At 39.6% G+C, this 18,102-nt stretch overlaps 1 protein-coding gene across 30 annotated transcripts in view; it reads left to right on the top strand.

The window, feature by feature from the left end:
- MAP4 (microtubule associated protein 4) overlaps nucleotides 1-18,102 on the top strand; it is a 156,107-nt gene that overhangs the window by 58,469 nt on the left and 79,536 nt on the right. For all 30 annotated transcript variants that reach the window (XM_060402561.1, XM_060402563.1, XM_060402565.1 and 27 more), the window contains exon 2: nucleotides 2,539-2,780. In XM_060402561.1, the coding sequence (XP_060258544.1) occupies nucleotides 2,558-2,780 (223 nt within the window). In that variant the 5' untranslated portion in view covers nucleotides 2,539-2,557. The remainder of the gene's footprint in view (nucleotides 1-2,538; nucleotides 2,781-18,102) is intronic.

Here is an 18,102-nt window from a genome sequence, read left to right on the forward strand (position 1 = left end):
ACCCCACGAACTGCAGCATGCCAGGCCTCCCTGTCCATCACTGTCTCCCGGAGTTCACTCAGAGTCATGTCCATCGAGTCTGTGATGCCATCCAGCCATCTCATCCTCAGTCTTCCCCTTCTCCTCCTGCCCCCAATCCCTCCCAGCATCACAGTCTTTTCCAATGAATCAACTCTTCGCATGAGGTGGCCAAAGTACTGGAGTTTCAGCTTTAGCATCATTCCTTCATGAGAAATCCCAGGGCTGATCTCCTTCAGAATGGACTGGTTGGATCTCCTTGCAGACCAAGGGACTCTCAACAGTCTTCTCCAACACCACAGTTCAAAAGCACCAATTCTTCAGCGCTCAGCTTTCTTCATAGTCCAACTCTTGCATCCATATATGACCACTGGAAAAACCATGTTTTAGAGTAGAATAATTATAATTGAATAATTTTCTCCTTATTAAAAACGGGGCCTTTTGGGCTAAAAGCCAGTATTTTCACTTCTACTGGCTAATATTGCCTTTACAGAGTCATGTTCCATAAGTATGTTGTGTGTGTGTTTAAATCATACTTCTATTTATATGTGATGACATGAAAAGAATAGCTAAACTGTGTTGAAAGGCAGATGCTGGGTGGTTGGCTGCACGACCCTCCCACTTTCCAGCTGTCAGATTTTCTATCAATTTTACCCTCTTAAGCGGAATGTAAGCTGCTGTTCATATTCTGTAAACCCCATATCAGCCGAGAAAATGGTTTCGGAGGTTGCAAGGCAGGCAGGAGAGTAAGATTACAGTGAATAAAAAGCTGCCCTCTGAGAATCTGCACTCAGATAAATGAGGTTTAAAAGGTTTTCCTGGTTTTGTTTGTGTTTTCACCAGTATCCTAAATTAGGGAAAGTTGGAGTAGATTGCATGAAGTATTATAGAAAAGTAGATCTGTTGGGCTCTTACTGTGTATTTTTAAAGATGGTACAGGTGTTCTTACAAGGTCTCTTTGACTATGAAACTGTTTAATTATAGACATCCTTTATTGTTTTTTGCTCATAACAGCTTTCAAAGGCTAACTGTAATAATAGTTACCATAAATAGAAAAGGGAAAAGCGGTTCCTTTTTATGGAACCCTTTGACATTCATCAGGCCTTTACAAAATTATTTTTTTTGTGTGGCTGTGCTGTGCGGCCTGTAGAATCTTGGTTCCCCGACCAGGGATTTAACCCACCCCTGGCAGTGAAAGTGAGAGTCCTACGCACTGGACTGCCAGGGACTTCCCGTATACTTTTTTTTTTTTAAACCAGTGTATTTGTGTACATTTATGTATATACGATTTTTGTTTAACTTAAAAAAATGCTTTTATTTATCTATTTATTTATGGCTATGCTGAGTCTTTGTTGCTGCAAGTATTTTTCTCTAGTTGCAGCAAGCAGGAGAAGGGGCTCCTCATTGTGGTTGCTTCTCTTGTTGCGGAACACGGGCTCTAGGCTGGGCAGGCTCAGTAGCTGTAACTCCTGGGCTCTACCAACAGTTGTGGCCCACAGGCCTAGTTGCTTCACAGCCTGTGGGGTCTTCCCAGATCAGGGACTGAACCCATGTCTCCTGCACTGGCAGGCAGATTCTTCACTACTGAGCCACCAGGGAAACCCTCCTATATACTTTTTAGTTTTAGGTTATGTTTAAAAATTGAAAGCTTGGTTGGTGTTCTGTAAAGGTAGTAACGTACATGACCACAGAGACTGCCTTCTCTAGCTAATTCAAGGAACGTGCCTGCATTTTTCATGCCAGCAGGGCTAAGTGTAGCTTGGTTGACCAAGTCCTTTACAAGTGATTCATGAAGCAGTATTTACCCTTACAAGATAAGGCCCAGATTCCTAGTCTCTGGTAAGGAAAAGTGATTTCACTTGCCTGATAGTACTTAACCTTTTTTTAAAATAAAATGTGAATGTAACCTAATCTGACCTCATTTTGTATGTATTTTTACCCTGGTGGCTCAGTTGGTAAAGAATCCGCCTACAATGCAGGAGACCTGGTTTCGATCCCTGGGTTAGAAACACCCCCTGGAGATGGGAACAGCTACCCCAGTATTCTGGCCTGGAGAATTCCATGGACTATATAGTCCATGGGGTCGCAAAGAGTCGGACATGACTGAGCCACTTTCATTTTAAGAATTACTCTGCACATGATTTGGAAATTAAGATAAATGGAATAGTTAAAAGGGTTTTGAAGACTTGAAATCAAAAGACCTGATTTGAATTCTTGTGGCTAATAAACCTGGATAAATATAGGGGTCTTCTTTGCCCTTCACTTTCATTATTGTTGAAAAGGACAGAATGACACGTGCTCTGTTTACCTCCCAGGATGTGAGGAAACGAATTTACTTTGGGTAAGACAGTCTGTTACTGAGCTTTGGTTTTCCATTCTATAAAATGGGAGAGTCTCTTTTAGCTTGAAAATTTTGCATTTTAATTCCATGTTTTGTTTAAAACAATGACAAGAGTTTCTAGGAATGTTTTTCTCTTTGGCACTGCTCATCACATGAAACCTTTTTTCCCCATTAACCAGGCAGTTGCAGTGGTGCAGAATGGCTGACCTCAGTCTTGCAGATGCATTAACAGAGCCATCTCCAGAAATTGAGGAAGAGATAAAACGGGACTTTATTGCCACGCTGGAGGCAGAGGCCTTTGATGATGTTGTGGGAGAAACTGTTGGAAAAACAGACTATATTCCGCTCCTGGATGTTGATGAAAAAACCGGGAGTTCGGAGTCAAAGAAGAAACCATGCTCAGACACTCGCCAGGTTGAAGGTAAGTAATTAAATTAACCTGGACATAGGTTCAGAAAGTAGGCTAGGGACTACACTTTGGGTCAAATCTCACAGACTTTCGAGGAGACTAAACTTGAGTTTTTAAGTATAAGCACTTTCTCTTTATCTACCTTTCTTAGAAACCAAGGAGGTAGGTTCATTACCTTTTAGTTGAATATGTATTCTTCAGGCTATAGATTACTCTTAACCCTAAAGTTTCTTCTGTAATGTCTCAACTACTGTATAATCTGCTTATTAATTTCCTAAATTAAACTGCCTGCTATGCCTTTCTTTGAAAGTAGCTTTGTAAAGTTAGATACTTTATACCAAGACTTAATTTGGATTGGAGTCAGATGCCACCTGTCTTTGCAAGTAATCCTAGGTCAGGATTAAAAAATGGATTAAATCCTTTAAAAGAGATTTGCTACCTTTTTATATTGCTGGATCAAATTTGCTAACATTGGATTGAGGAATTTTGTATTTATGTGCATGTGGGATATTGGTCTGTTTTTTTGTAAGGCCTTTGTCTGGTTTTAAAATTGAGGTCATGCTGACATCATAAAATGAGTTGGGAATTGTTCCCTCCTAATTCTGTTTCCTAGAACGGTTTGTGTTGAATTGATTTTTTTCTTTAATGTTTGACAGATTTTTTCAGTGAAGCCATCTGGACCTGGAGTTTTCTTTGTCAACTTTTTGACTAAGAATTCAGTTCCTTTAAGAGATAGAGAACTGTACATGTTTTCCCTTCTCAAGTGAGCTTTGGTGGTTTGTATCTTTCAAGAGATTGGTCTGTTTCCTCTAAGTCATTGAACTAATGGAAATGAAATTATATTACATACTCTTCTAATGTCGAGGATCTCTTGTCATGTCCTCTCTTTCATTATGAAAATTTGTTTCCTCTTTTCACTTGAGGAGTCCAGATACTAGTTTATTAGTTTCTTTCTTTTTTTTTTTTTTTAAAGATCTAGCTTTTGGCTTCATAGGTTTGGTTTTTTTATTTTCAGGTATGCAACATAATGTGTCAGTATTTGTATGTATTGTGAAATGATCACCATAAGTCTAGTTAACATCCATTGCCACTATAGTTATATCTTCTCTTCCCCATGTGATGAGAATTGCTAAGGTCTGTTCTCTCAGCAACTTTGAAATATAGTACAGTGTTATTATTAACTATAAAAACTATGCTGTACATTGTCTCCTTGGGATTTATTTATTTTACTAGAAGTTTTACTGTTTGGACTCCTTTCACCCATTTCCCACCCACTCCCCACTTCTGGCAACACCATAAAATAGGCTTTTAATGTTACGTATTTCTCTCTAATCCAAGTTGTAGATGTGTCCCATAGATTTTGATATGTTTTTTTATTTTCATTCAGTTCAAACGTTTTCTATTTGCCTTATGAATTCCTCTTCAATCTGTCAGTTATTTAGAAGTATGTTCATTTCTCAGTATTTAGGGATTTTTTTTTTTTTAAATGTCAGTTAAGTCAAGTTGGTTTATAGTGCTATTCAGGTTTTTCCTGTCCTTGCCTACTTTCTGTTTACTTGTTCTCATGACTTGAGGAAGATATTGGAGTTCTGATGAAATTCTGTGGACCTGCTTCTCCCTTCCGTTCTGCCAGCTTTTGCTGCGTGGAGACCTGTCGTCGTGTGCATATACACTCACATTGTTATGTCTCCTTGATGAATTGACCTCTTACCGTCTCTCTCTATTCCTGGTAATTTTCTTCTTTCTGCATTTTAATTTTCATCTTGCATCAATGTAACTACTCTAGTTTTCTTAGGCAGTGTTTGCTTGGTATGTTTAACTTCTTCCTTTCACTTTCAACAGGTTTCTTTTTTACTATTTATTAATAATGGGTTTCTTAGAATATAGATGGTTCTTGCTCTTTTAATCTAACCTGAAGAACTCTTATCTTTTAGTGGATGTGTTTAGACTATTTATTGAAATACTTGATGTGATTGTTGATATGGTTGGATTTAATCTGTCAGTTTGTGGTTAGTTTTGTGTTTCTTCCATCTGTTCTTTAGTCTGATTTTCTTTTTCTGTCTGCTTTTGCATTAATTGAATATTTTTATGATACTGTTTTAATTCCAGTATTGTCTGGAGAATACAGAAACACACATATCTACGTAACAGTAAATTATCTCACCTTTTTTAATTTGAAAAACAAACCTTAAGTTTTGGAAGGTTATTTTTTGCTAGGTGTTGTATTCTGTGTTACTCTTGTCTTTCAGTGACTTAGAGGAAAATTAGTCTTCCTACTTGCAGTTTCCGATAAGAAGTCTGTTACAGTTTCGATAGTTATTCCTTTTATTCCTGTCCTCTGGCTGCCTTCAAGGTTTTATCTTGATCTCGGGTTTTTAGCAGCTTGAATATGTTGTGTTTAGATGATAAATACCTTTAATAAATGCTTTTTAAAAAAAGGTATTTCTTTGTCTGCACCAGGTCTTAGTTGTGGCATGCAGGATCTTTCAGTTGTGGCCTGCGAACTCCTGGTTGTGGCATGTGAGTCCAGGGATCATACCCAAGAGCATTGGAACCTCGAAGTCTTAGTCGCTGGACCACCAGGGAAGCCCTAGCTGATATTTTGCCTTCCTGGCACTCGCTGAACTTGTTCTCTGCTTTGCTTCTTTATTTTTCTCTTCTCCTTCTTAGATTCCAGTTACTTTTTGTTAAATTGTTGAATATTGTCCCAGGGATCTTGGATGCTTTGGGTTTTTTCCCCTCCCTCTTTTTTTCCTCTTTATGTTTCATTTTGGGTATTTTCTTTTGACCTGTATTCAAGTTCCCTGATGTTCTTTTGCTGGCTGCATTGAGTCTAATAATAAACCCTCAGTGACATTCTTTATCTTTAATATCTTTGCTGTTTTTAACTTACAGCATTTCTATGTGACCTTTAGAGCTTCCATCTCTCTGCTGAAATTACCTGTTAATGCATATTTCTACCTTTTTCACTGTAGACTTTAACACATTAATCATAATTTTTAAACATCTGTCCAGTAATTTAAATATCTGGGTCATTCCTCAGTCTGATTATTTTGTCTCTTCACTGTTTTTTTCCTGGCACTTTTTATGTGTGTGTTAATTTCTGAGTGACTTCTAGACCTCACATGTAAAACAGAGACTGAGATTAAAAAAGGATTTATGCCTGGAAATGAGTGTATGGTTAGGCTATTCAAGATGGCTGTTCTCTTGCTCTCTGTATGTACATCACCTGTCCGACCAGTGCCTGCTTCGCCTATGCCCTACTCACACGACTGACCTTCCTACACACTTGTTCTTCCCTAGTTGGTGATTGTTTTTTATCAAAGGGGCCATGAGGGCTGTGCGCCTCCACTGGTTTTCCTGGTGCCTAATGAGCCCTCCTGACATCAAGTCCTGTATAACTGATAATCACCCTTGCCACCTGGGAGCAAAGATTACCCCCTTGTCCTAAGCCTGCCTTCCACTGCACATGCGAGGTGTCACTCCAGGACCTTGCTTCAGCTGTGTGAGGTCCCCCATCCATTATACTGGTGATGTCTCTGTTGCTGACTGTGGGCTCTTTCTTCAGTCTTGGAACTGGGCAAGACCTTATAGACCTGTAGGTTACACCCCAACAATGGCATATCTCTTGTTTTACTAGGTAGTCAGTTCAAAGTGTTGAGGCTAGGGCTGAACTAGGGTTGGGCTTTGTTGTTACTGTGATGGTCTTCATTGCACTACTGGTTTTAAATGCTTCTATTCCTGGTTCTTAGAGTAGGGGCTGAAGGGCTGAAAGGCTTGTTGTCAGTCCTTGTTCCACTGGCAGCTTCTGGCCTCTGCTGTGCACCTGTGCCTCCGGAGGCCCTCTCTCCCCTCCCTTGTCAGAAGAGGGCGGGGTAGCCTGGGAGGGGCAGGAGTTTTGTTTATCTTTGTTTTTTGGTTTTGGTTTAGGCTCAGTCCTGTGTGCATGTATCTCATGGTTGAGTGTTTTTCTCAGTAATATTATCCCTCTTACATGGATAGGGTTTTCTAAGTATTGGTATGGGATCCTGGGCTCAGACTTTCTGGCTTCTTCCTAAGGTAAGAGGGGATTTTTCTCATTATTCCTTCCTCAGGCCTTCACCTGGCCCTGGGGTTGACAGCGTTGGATAGTTCTCTGCCAGCAGCTGAAAGCTTTTGTTTGCATAGGGGAGAAGAGTCCTAGGGAACAGTGCTTCTTATCTTTGCTTTAGTGGTAGATTTTTCTAGTCTGCACCACAGAGGGCAGCACCCTGGTGTCCCCCTCCCCGCCGCCAGTCTTTGTAACCTGGGAGTGGATTTGAAGTCCTTTTGTGTCTGTGGATCCCAAGGACCCCTTACTCTCATGCTAGCCTTCACTTAGCCTTTAGCAGAGTTTCCCTGGTGGCTCAGATGATAAAGAATTCCTGCAATGCGGGAGACCTGGGTTTGATCCCTGGGGTGGGAAGATCCCCTGTAAGGGGGCATGGGCAACTCACTCTACTATTCTTGTTTGGAGAATCCCATGGACAGAGAAGTCTGGTGGGCTACAGCTCATGGGGTCTCAGAGTCAGACATGACTGAGTGACTAAGTACAGCACAGCCATTAGTGTAATTTTGGTATTTTCCCCCCCATACTACCTTGTTTATAGAAGGCTTAACTTAGGATAAATTGGAGGAAGAGGAGAGGTGGTTATTTGGAGACATCAATAAAGAAAGGAAAAGAGCTTCCTTATTTCAGTTCAGTTGCTCAGTCGGGTCCGACTCTGTGACCCCATGGACTGCAACACTCCAGGCCTTCCTGTCCATCACCAACTCCTGGAGTTTACTCAAACTCATGTCCTTTGAGTCGATGATGCCATCCAACCATCTCATCCTCTGTTGTCCCCTTCTCCTCCCACCTTCAGTCTTTCCCAGCATCAGGGTCTTTTCAGATGAGTCAGTTCTTCGCATTAGGTGGCCAGAGGATTGGAGTTCAGCTTCAGCATCAGTCCTTCCAGTGAATATTCAGGACTGATTTCCTTCAGGATGGACTGGTTGGATCTCCTTGCTGTCCAAGCAACTCTCAAGAGACTTCTCCAACACCACAGTTTAAAAGCATCAATTCTTTGGCACTCAGCTTTCTTTATAGTTTCTTTGTTCAAAATGCATTTCTTAGGCAAACCTTAGATAGGACTCGATAATCTCAACAGCAAGTTTTGCTTGGACTTCCTCCAGCTCTGGTGAGTGGCAGCCACTCTCTAGTTGCGGTGTTTGGGCTTCTCGTTTCGTTGCCTGCCCTTGTTGCAGAGCCTGGGCTCTGGGGTGTGTGGACTTCATTCGTATTTGTGACCGGTGGGCTCTAGATCTCAGGCTCCGTAGTTGTGGTGCACCAGCTTAGTTGCTCTGAGGCAGGTGGGATCTTCCCAGATCAGGAATCGAACCCATGTCTCCTGAGTTGGCAGGCAGATTCTTTACCAGTCAACCATCAGGGAAGCCCAGCAGTCTGTTTTTTAACAGTCTCTTGCAAGTGACTTGGATGCCCGTCCTTGACTGAGAAACACTGGTCTTAGAGAAAGGGCCTAAGTAAGTCCTGGGAAGGATGATAGCTAGAGCCTCAGAAATGGTCCTTCTTCCGCTGACTGGGGCTTTCTGTTGAGGAGCTTCGCAACTAACTTCATTGGCCACCAGAGGGCGATGTTGGCACAGGTCTGACTTTTGCACAAGGAGGAGGCCTTGCATTGAGACCGTGCTGAATCCTCGCCATTTTGCCCAACGCGGACTTACTGCGGCTCTCTTCTTCACAGCACACATGCCTTCTCGGCTTCTTGCTGTTTCCCTTCTCTGCCAATTGATTTGCCAGCTGTGGGACTCTGAAATCTCTTGCAGGAGAAAAAAAAAAAATGTAACAGCTATCTCAGAGCATGTGATTAGTTTTAAAAAAAAAAGTGTTTTCTGTGCTATGTGTATTTAGCTGAGAATGTTTTCATTTCCTGAAGTGGGAGTCTTGTCCTCTGGGAAATCAGAAAGAAGACAATTTAGCTTCTTTTGAATGAAGACTTACCCAGTAATGCACAGCTTTCCCATGATTAGAACCCATGTCTTATCTACAGAGAAGTATGCAGACCTTTTTCCTGCTGTAAAACCTCATTTTTTTTCCTGCAGTGATGTTTTTATTCTTCTCTCTTGAGCTTAGATTTTTGAGATCATTAGTTGTTATATGGTTAGAATCTCCATCTCCCTTTTATTTTCTTCTAAACTCATTGCGTTGCTTTTTTTTTAAAAATTCTGGTAAGTGGCTTATTTCTTAGTTTTACAATTATGATCTAGTCTGGTAATGTCACTTTAATGAGTTTTTCATAAGGCAAAAGTTAATTTCAGTGTTCTCTCAAGGTTACTTTGTAGTTTAGTGATCAGTCTATGGAAGATCTATAGTTGTATAGGTAGATCAATATGGTTGATCAATCTATAGTTCAGCAACAATGAGAATAATAATAGTTGACATTTACTTCACAAAATGCATTTGCCACAGTGCTGCCTCCAGTGTTATTGCTTTAGTCCTCTTTGTGACTGTGGGAGGTAGATATTACCCCTCTTTCAGATGATGCTGTTTTTAAGGCTCAGGAGTTCAGTTCAGTCGCTTAGTTGTGCCTGGCTCTTTGCGATCCCATGGACTGCAGCATGCCAAGCTTCCCTGTCCATCACCAGCTCCTGGAGCTTGCTCAAACTCATGTCCGTCAAGTCGGTGATGCTATCCAACCATCTTACCCTCTGTCGTCCCCTTCTCCTCCTGTCCTCAGTCTTACCCAGCATCAGGGTCTTTTCCAATGAGTCTATTCTTAGCATCAGGTGGCCAAAGTATTGGAGTTTCAGCTTCAGCATCAGTCCTTCCAGTGAATATACAGGACTGATTTCCTAGTACAAGGGAATAGTATATGATCATTTAGTTTATAGTGATAGAACCACAGATTTAAAACTGTGTGTTCTTTCTGTGAAACCATACTGTCTTCATGAATGCTTACTTTCTAATTTATTTACTGTCTCATAGACACTGTTTTTCAAAACTAAAGATTCACTTAATTTAAATCAAAAGAATTATCAGACCTGTACACACTATGTTCAGGGAAATGTAAATCAGAGTCTTATTTTACTTGCATAAAGAGCATGTACTTGAGAACTCTACTACCAAGTTATATAAATTTATAAAGTCTTCTACTTTATAAACAACTATTTTACATCTTCTTATTCATTTGAGGGCTTTTAGAACAGATATTCAGTAAAGTCAATCGGAAGAGAGTTGATACCCTGCCTGGCCCCTCAGCCAGTCTCCTAGCCTACATTGTCCTGTGTCCTTTGCTCTGCCGTTGCTCTAACGTTCAGGAGTGAACTGCTCCTGCTCTCGCTCAAGGGCACTACTGTAGCCTTCGCCTCTTCTGTCTTTTTTTATCACCAGTTTCTCTGGGTCATTCATCAGCATCAAATATACCCTAACTTTTTCCTTCATAAGAAAAAATATTCTGTCTCAATGCATGCCTTTCTCACTTACTTTTCTTTTATTCTGCTCCTTCTTTGAAGCAAATATATCTGCTCTCTGGTGTTAGTTGCTTTCCCTCTTAAACCCACTTCCATCCAACTTTCACCCATACCATTTCACTCAGCTGCTCCTTTGAAGGTACAAGCCTTTACATTGGCAAGGATGAATCTAGAGGACTTTGACCTGAGCAGCCAAAAGGAGTGATTTATCATTTCATGAGATGGGAAGGCTGTAGAAGGAGTAGCTTTTGAGGGAAAGGTAAGAATTTCAGCTTATCTGATAGTAGAGAAGATATCTAGTCAAGAGCAGTAGCAGCTAGATAAAAGAACCTGAAATTGAGAGCATAATTCTGGGCTGGGGATACACATCTGGAGGTGATGATAATTAAAGCTTTGGCTGAAGGTGGTGGTCTACAAAAAATCCTTTATGATTGTTGTAATTGTCCAAGAACATTTCCTGACTTGCAATCCTTGCTCGAGACTTGCCCCTTACCCGCCTCTGTTTTTCTTCTCCTTGGTACCTTTCGTACCTGAGCCTGCCCTTTTCAAGGCACTTGTAAAGTCATAATTAAGCTATTTGTTGTCTCACACTCAAGCTACTCTAGAATAGGGATAGTATTTTGTTTATTTTTATATTCTGGCAGAATGACACGGTTAGCAAAAGCAAAGAGGCACAGAATAAGTTCATAGTGTACCAGCAGCTTCAGGTTGCTCAGTGATAAGAAACAAGAGGTCAAATGACAAGTGAGACAAGTGATGGCGGAAGCAGGAGACACACGCCCAGCGACATTACGCGGAGTCTCACAGTCTGTGCAGAGACAGAGGCGAGTGGGAAGCTCGTCGGGTGTGTGTTAGCGAGGTCACTGCTCTTGGCACATGTAGGGATACAGTCATTGCTTGTTAAGCTGAACTGAGATCATTTGGTCTGTTGCTGAACTAAAGTCATCGTATTCAGGTTTGGGTTATGTTAAGGTGCAGACTAACAAGTTACTCTAAGTCTGCAGCCTAAAGTGGTAGGTCTTCATTTAGGTGTAAGTGTCTGATCCTGAACCCTCTTTATAATTTTTTGCAAAAATTGTTTTCTGACTTTGATTTGAAAATATACTCTATTTCTTACCTAAATTTCTTTTTGGAATAGAAAAAAAAAATAGTACTAACAGTTATAGTTCATAATAATGGTATCCTACCTGGTATGAAAGAAAAGCAGAGAGACTTCCTAAGAGGTTAATTTGCCATGTTTTATCTGTAGCTGAGAAATTCTTAAGAGTTGCATAGGGCAGAGATACCAAAGACATAAACTCCAAATCCAGCTATCTTTCACGTACTTTAAAAAAAAAAGATCCTTTCCTCAGAGATAAAACGTTTACGTTATTCTTAGGCACAGACTCCAGGTAAGTTGGGAGGAGCATTTATTTCTTACAGTTAAATTTATGGATATGATTCAGGCATCTTTATGTTAAGATTGCTCTGTGAAGCCACAGCAGTATTCCTCCCTCCCCTGTGTAGATGGCATGTCTGGTCCTGAAAACAAGGAAATAGCACGTGACTCATGGGCTCTGGTATTGCTCTCATTTGAAATCTTCTGTTAATAGCTTTATTCCCTTGATTATAACACTGAAACTTCACTGTAAAGGAAATTAGAAAATTAAAGTGTTTTAAAGTCTCTAAAGTAAAGTGTTTTACAGTCTCTAAAATTTTGTGTTTAGAAATTGAAGGTTTACTTAGGAGTTGCTGCTTTTGCCTTCTCCCTCCTTATTGTCCCCTGCTGCTGCCCCGTACACACACAGACAGTCACATTTATTCCAGTCATTCATTGATTCTGTATGCAACTGTTTGTTGAGAATGCTGTGTTATTAAGGAGAAAAAAATGAACCTCAAAGCTGTGACCTCAAGGAGTTTACAGTTCATTAGTGAAGGTAGTCAAGTGCCAAAAGAAAAGAGCAAATAAAGAGCTGTGTGATTTGAGAGGGGTGTGATAATATCTGATTTCAAGACTAGAAGGAGAAGAAGCTTGTCTTTGGAAGGAAGCACAGGTACGGGCAGAAGCGTTCCATTGCAGATGCTTTAGGTTTGTGTGTGTGGTGGTCGAAGGGGCAGGAAATCTCTTCTGGCTCGGCTTCCTATTTTCTTTGAAAGAGGTGAGGTCATAATGCTGAGAAATGGAGGTGGAAAGGGCTATAGTTTTGAAGAGAATAGAAGTGGTTTAGAGTAGACATTTCAGAGTGTGGTGTAGACAGGAATGTTCGGGCAAACATTATATGACTTTATCATCAGATATCAATCTGCCTTTGCTTTGGAAACAACCCAGCTTCTTTTGGCCATCTTTTCTTATAGGGAAAACTGAGTGTAGGTATATGGGAATCTCTGTCCTAGCATCACAATTTTTCTGTAAATTAAAAAAACTAGTCTACAGTAAACATTTTGTTTAAAAAATTGAAATTCAAATAAGTGAAAATCTCCCCTAACTCTGACTTATCTATTTATTTTTTAAGAAGAAGTAGATCTTTTAGGATTATTTACTATGTAAATTACAAACAGAAATTTGTAAGTTTTAAACAAATGGGTTCAATCTCTGTTTACTTTGCCACTTGGAAATTTTTCTGCTAGAATGTATAAACCATTCTTTGTAACTCTGCATTTGTCTACAGTAGCAATCTTGAAACTTTTTAGTCACATAGCCATGTGGGAATTCTCAAAAATTTTGTACTCTTTGTACATTTTTAAGTTGACATCTAAATTTTTTAAGCAGAAGTTTACATTGTTGGAAAGTATGTAATTTTCAGGATGTTTCACTTTTACCACATAAAATAATAGTTATATCAGTCCTTTAAATGTATCCAAATGCTTCTAAATAATATAGCATTTTGATTCCTATTATCATTTACTTAAAAAATGCATGAGCAAGCTGTTCTTTATCATTGGAAATGTAAATCTTTCTTTTGATCCCTTGAACCCTCATTTCTATTCCATTTGTCATAGACTTTTATCCTAATGGAATAAATTTTTAAACTTGAAAGGTTTTTTTCTGGGGTAAATTATCATATTTCTGTAACAAGTATGTAAACTTAAATTTTGATGTAAAAAGTTCCTATAACCAAAGGATCCTAAGTATAACTTGGTCCAGAAGAGATGTATCATCACAATTACTAGTAGTACCCAGTTGTGACCTTTGTCACAATTTTTGACAAATTATTACCAACCATAATAGTTGAATCTGATTGGATTTATTTTTATTATTATTTTTTTTTGCTCCTCGGCTTGTGGGATCTTAGTTCTCTAACCGGGGTTGACCCTGGGTCCTCTGCTGTGGAAGCACAGAGTCTTATTTACTGGACTGCCAGGGTATTCCCTGGAAGTATTTTTCTAGTGAGATTATTTGCTGTATTATTTTTCCTTGATTAGATTCTAAATCTGTGAGTAACCATTTTTTTGGCTACTATGGAAAGGACTTAACAATATTTATTCCTGTTGTTTTCATAGATAATAACAGCCAAAAAGCTCTATTCACACAGCTTCCTATGTGAGAATGGAAGCTTTATTATAGCAATATATTCAGTTCTTTGAGTTCTATGCTAAGAATTCCATAACTCAGTATTAAAATTTATTTTTAATGTCCTATCAGACAACAACCTCATTATGACCTCTTTCAATTTTGGAAAATCAAATAATTGGAAACTCCCTAACCTGGAAAGGATTTGTTAATCATTAGATAATCACTTTGTTTAGGGGCTTGCTTTTGTTTCATGGATGTGTGATATTTTCTTTCATCCTTAAGAGGAAAATAACATACTCCTTTTTAAGAGTCTAGTTGTGTCCGCCTTGTTTCCCTGGGTGACCGTTTGCTCTCTTTGGCTGTGATGTCTTTTTTTGGTAGTGGCTTTCCTGAGTTGCTCGGTCTTGAGGTTCCCTGTGACACTCGGCTGTTTGCTGCCACCTGCCTCTGGCGGGTGTGGTGGTGCTGCCGGTGCAGCGTGGGGCTCCCCCACAGCGCCCCCGGGTCTCACCATCCACCTGGTGAGCAGGCTTCCTCCTGTGCCAAAGCATTCAGTGTCTTCCCGCTGGGGTTTGGCATAGAGCTGACTGTTGTGGGTGAGGGAGGGAGAGCATGGGGGAAGTCGGGACTGGCGTGGCAGCTTTTCCTGAAGTCCCACCGCTGCGGCTGTCTCCAAGGCTAGAGTTACCTCCAAGGAGTGCTGTTTTCCTTCCTGTGCCTTCTTTGGGCGGGGGTTTCTTCTCAGGGTGGTCTGTTTGCTTCATTTACTTGGATATTTCTTGTAATTTCTGGTCTGCTAGGGGGTACCCTTCTTGATTTCTAGATCTTTTATTGCCTTTTAAAAAAATCAATCTTTCCTGCTACTTCTGACTGCTTGTGATAGCATGTTGAAGCTGGCCTGTGTGCTTCAGTCTGGTATCTGTCCACTCTTTAAGGTGCTCAATTAAAACAGTAGTTTATATCTGTGAAGGTCTTCCTTTTAATCCCCTGTCTCTGTTTTCCTGCACTTCATTCCTTAGCAGTTAGCAGTGATGTTTGGTATATGTTTTTCCATATTTTTCCTGATTATTTATGTGTGTTTTTCATAGTGTTATTATGTCATACTTGCTTTTACTTTATGCCTTTCTTTTTTAAAAAGTAACATGATTTCATATATATATATATATTTATTCATTTGGCTGCATTGGGTCTTAGTTGCAGTGTGTGAGATCTTGGTTGCATCATATGGGATCTTTCATTGCAGCACGCAGGCATGTGGGATCCAGTTCCCCAGCCAGGGATTGAACCTCTGTCACCTGCATTACAAGGTAGATTCTTAACCACTGAACCACCAAGGAAGTCCCTGATTATATTTTAATATATGTGCTTTTTTCTTTAACAACATTTGGCATCCTGAAATTTTCCCATATTAGCTACCTCATTTCTTTTAATAGCTGCATCTTATTTCACAGCTTAGTGAATCTCCTGGTAGGCATTTGTTACTTTTAAAACAATGCCACAATAACAGTTACGTTCAATTTTGTGTACTTTTATATCTTTTTCATGAACTACCTACCTAAAATGAATTGTTACACTGGTATTTCAAAATTTGGTAAACTGTTAAAAGTTTGTTTCAATTTATATTTCTCCAGCGGTGTATGAGCTTACCCTTTTTCTTACACCTTTGCCATCATGGGCTATTATCAAATTTAAAAAAGATTTCATCATGCTTACAGCCAAAGATGATATCATTTTGTAATATGCATTTTCCTGTAGTCTACATTTTATTTTCTTTTTGCAATTTGTGTTTTAAACTGAGGTGGATTTTGGAAAATAGGCATTCTTTCTTGAGCTAGGAAGAATACATTTTATAAGCTTACTGTATGAGTGTGGATTTATTTATGTGAAATATGTTCTAGCTCATGTTTGTTCTCTCTCTTGATAAGTAAAACACAATATGTGAAACCCTAGCATGGTGCATGATGCATGCTGGGTATTTAAGAAGAGTCTGTTATCTTTTGTTCCTTTTATTTTCCTCCTCTTGTTCCAGTTAATTGATATTTTCTTTTTAGTCTGCCTTATTCTTTTAGGTTTTTCTCTAGTTGTTCCTCTGTTACCTGAGATTTCAGTTCAGTTCAGTCGCTCAGTCGTGTCCGACTCTTTGCGACCCCATGAATCGCAGCACGCCAGGCCTCCCTGTTCATCACCATCTGCTGGAGTTCACTCAGACTCACGTCCATCGAGTTAGTGATGCCATCCAGCCATCTCATCCTCGGTCGTCCCCTTCTCCTCCTGCCCCCCATCCCTCCCAGCATCAGAGTCTTTTCCAGTGAGTCAACTCTTTGCATGAGGTGGCCAAAGTACTGGAGTTTCAGCTTTAGCATCATTCCTTCCAAAGAAATCCCAGTGTTGATCTCCTTCAGAATGGACTGGTTGGATCTCCTTGCAGTCCAAGGGACTCTCAAGAGTCTTCTCCAACACCACAGTTCAAAAGCATCAATTCTTCGGTGCTCAGCTTTCTTCACAGTCCAACTCTCACATCCATACATGACTACTGGAAAAACCATAGCCTTGACTAGACGGACCTTAGTCGGCAAAGTAATGTCTCTGCTTTTGAATATCCTATCTAGGTTGGTCATAACTTTTCTTCTAAGGAGTAAGTGTCTTTTAATTTCATGGCTGCAGTCACCATCTGCAGTGATTTTGGAGCCCCCAAAACTAAAGTCTGACACTTGTTTCCACTGTTTCTCCATCTATTTCCGATGAAGTGATGGGACCGGATGCCATGATCTTCGTTTTCTGAATGTTGAGCATTAAGCCAACTTTTTCGTTCTCCTCTTTCACTTTCATCAAGAGGCTTTTTAGCTTCTCTTCACTTTCTGCCAGAAGGGTGATGTCATCTGCATATCAGAGGGTATTGATATTTCTCCCGGCAATCTTGATTCCAGCTTGTGTTTCTTCCAGTCCAGTGTTTCTCATGATGTACTCTGCATAAAAGTTAAATAAGCAGGGTGACAATATATAGCCTTGACATACTCCTTTTCCTATTTGGAACCAGTCTGTTGTTCCATGTCCAGTTCTAACTGTTGCTTCCTGACCTGCATACAGATTTCTCAAGAGGCAGATCAGGTGGTCTGGTATTCCCATCTCTTGAAGAATTTTCCACAGTTTATTGTGATCCACACAGTCAAAGGCTTTGGCATAGTCAATAAAGCAGAAATCGATGTTTTCTGGAACTCTCTTGCTTTTTCCATGATCTTTTCAGTGAGTTTATATGAAAGATTTTTTGTGTGCATTGGGTTTGTGCAACCCAGAAATTTGGACATTGTAGTTTGTTGTCTTCCACAGTAAACTCTTGCATTTCATATTTTAGTAGCATGTGTTCTAGACTTCTACTTGTCTTATGAAAAATCTGTGAGGTTAAGAGAATTTGCAGGAGCTTCTTGGGTTGGCAGGCTAACTGCAGAGCTAGGCAGGTTGCTGAATGTTAGATATAGTCAGAGCCTTTCAGAAAGGTTATATGTCCTCAAATTGATCTATATAGTAAGAGCAGTCAGTATCCCATCAGAATTCTTTTTTTTATAAATCAACAACTGTCTCTCAAATTTATATGGAAAAGCATAAACATTAAAATATAACAACACAATTTTGGAAAAGACCTAATTTGGAGGACGCACATGATGTCATTTTAAGATTTTATAAAATAAAATTATCAATTGTATTTTAATTGTATTGTGGTACTGGCAGATGGGTAAGTTTATCGATAAGTGGAACAGGAGAGTCCAGAAACAGACCTACATGTAATATGGTCAGTTGCACCTTTTCAACAAAGGTGCAAAGGAATCAGTGAAATAAAGGAACAATTAGATATCAATGTACAAAAATATGAACCTAGACCCATATTGTAACAACACATAAAAAAGGGCTCAGTGTGAAACCTAAATGAAAACCATAAAACTTCTAGACGAAAACATCGGAGAAAATCCTGTGACCTTGAGTTAGGGAGAAATATTTTAGATACCCCACCAAAAGCATGGAAACATGAAGGAAAAATGGTAAATTAGACTTTATCAAAATGGAAAGCTTTTGCTGTTCAACAGACACAGTTAAGAAAATGAAGACATGTTTTTTGGGTATATATTTTTGGAAAAATACTTTAATTGGAGAAAATATTTGCAAAACTCACCTGATCAGGGTTTGTATTCAGAAAAATAAAGAATCTTCAAAACTCAATAATAAGAAAATATACAGCCCAATTAAAAAAAATAGTCCCCCAAATCTGAACATCAAAGAAAAAAATCAGTTCATCAAAGAAAATGAAAGACCGGCAAACATATGAAAGGATGCTCAGTATCCTAAGTTATTAGGAAATGA

Source organism: Ovis aries, chromosome 19 (assembly GCF_016772045.2).
Source record: "Ovis aries strain OAR_USU_Benz2616 breed Rambouillet chromosome 19, ARS-UI_Ramb_v3.0, whole genome shotgun sequence".
NCBI classification, from domain to species: domain Eukaryota; kingdom Metazoa; phylum Chordata; class Mammalia; order Artiodactyla; family Bovidae; genus Ovis; species Ovis aries.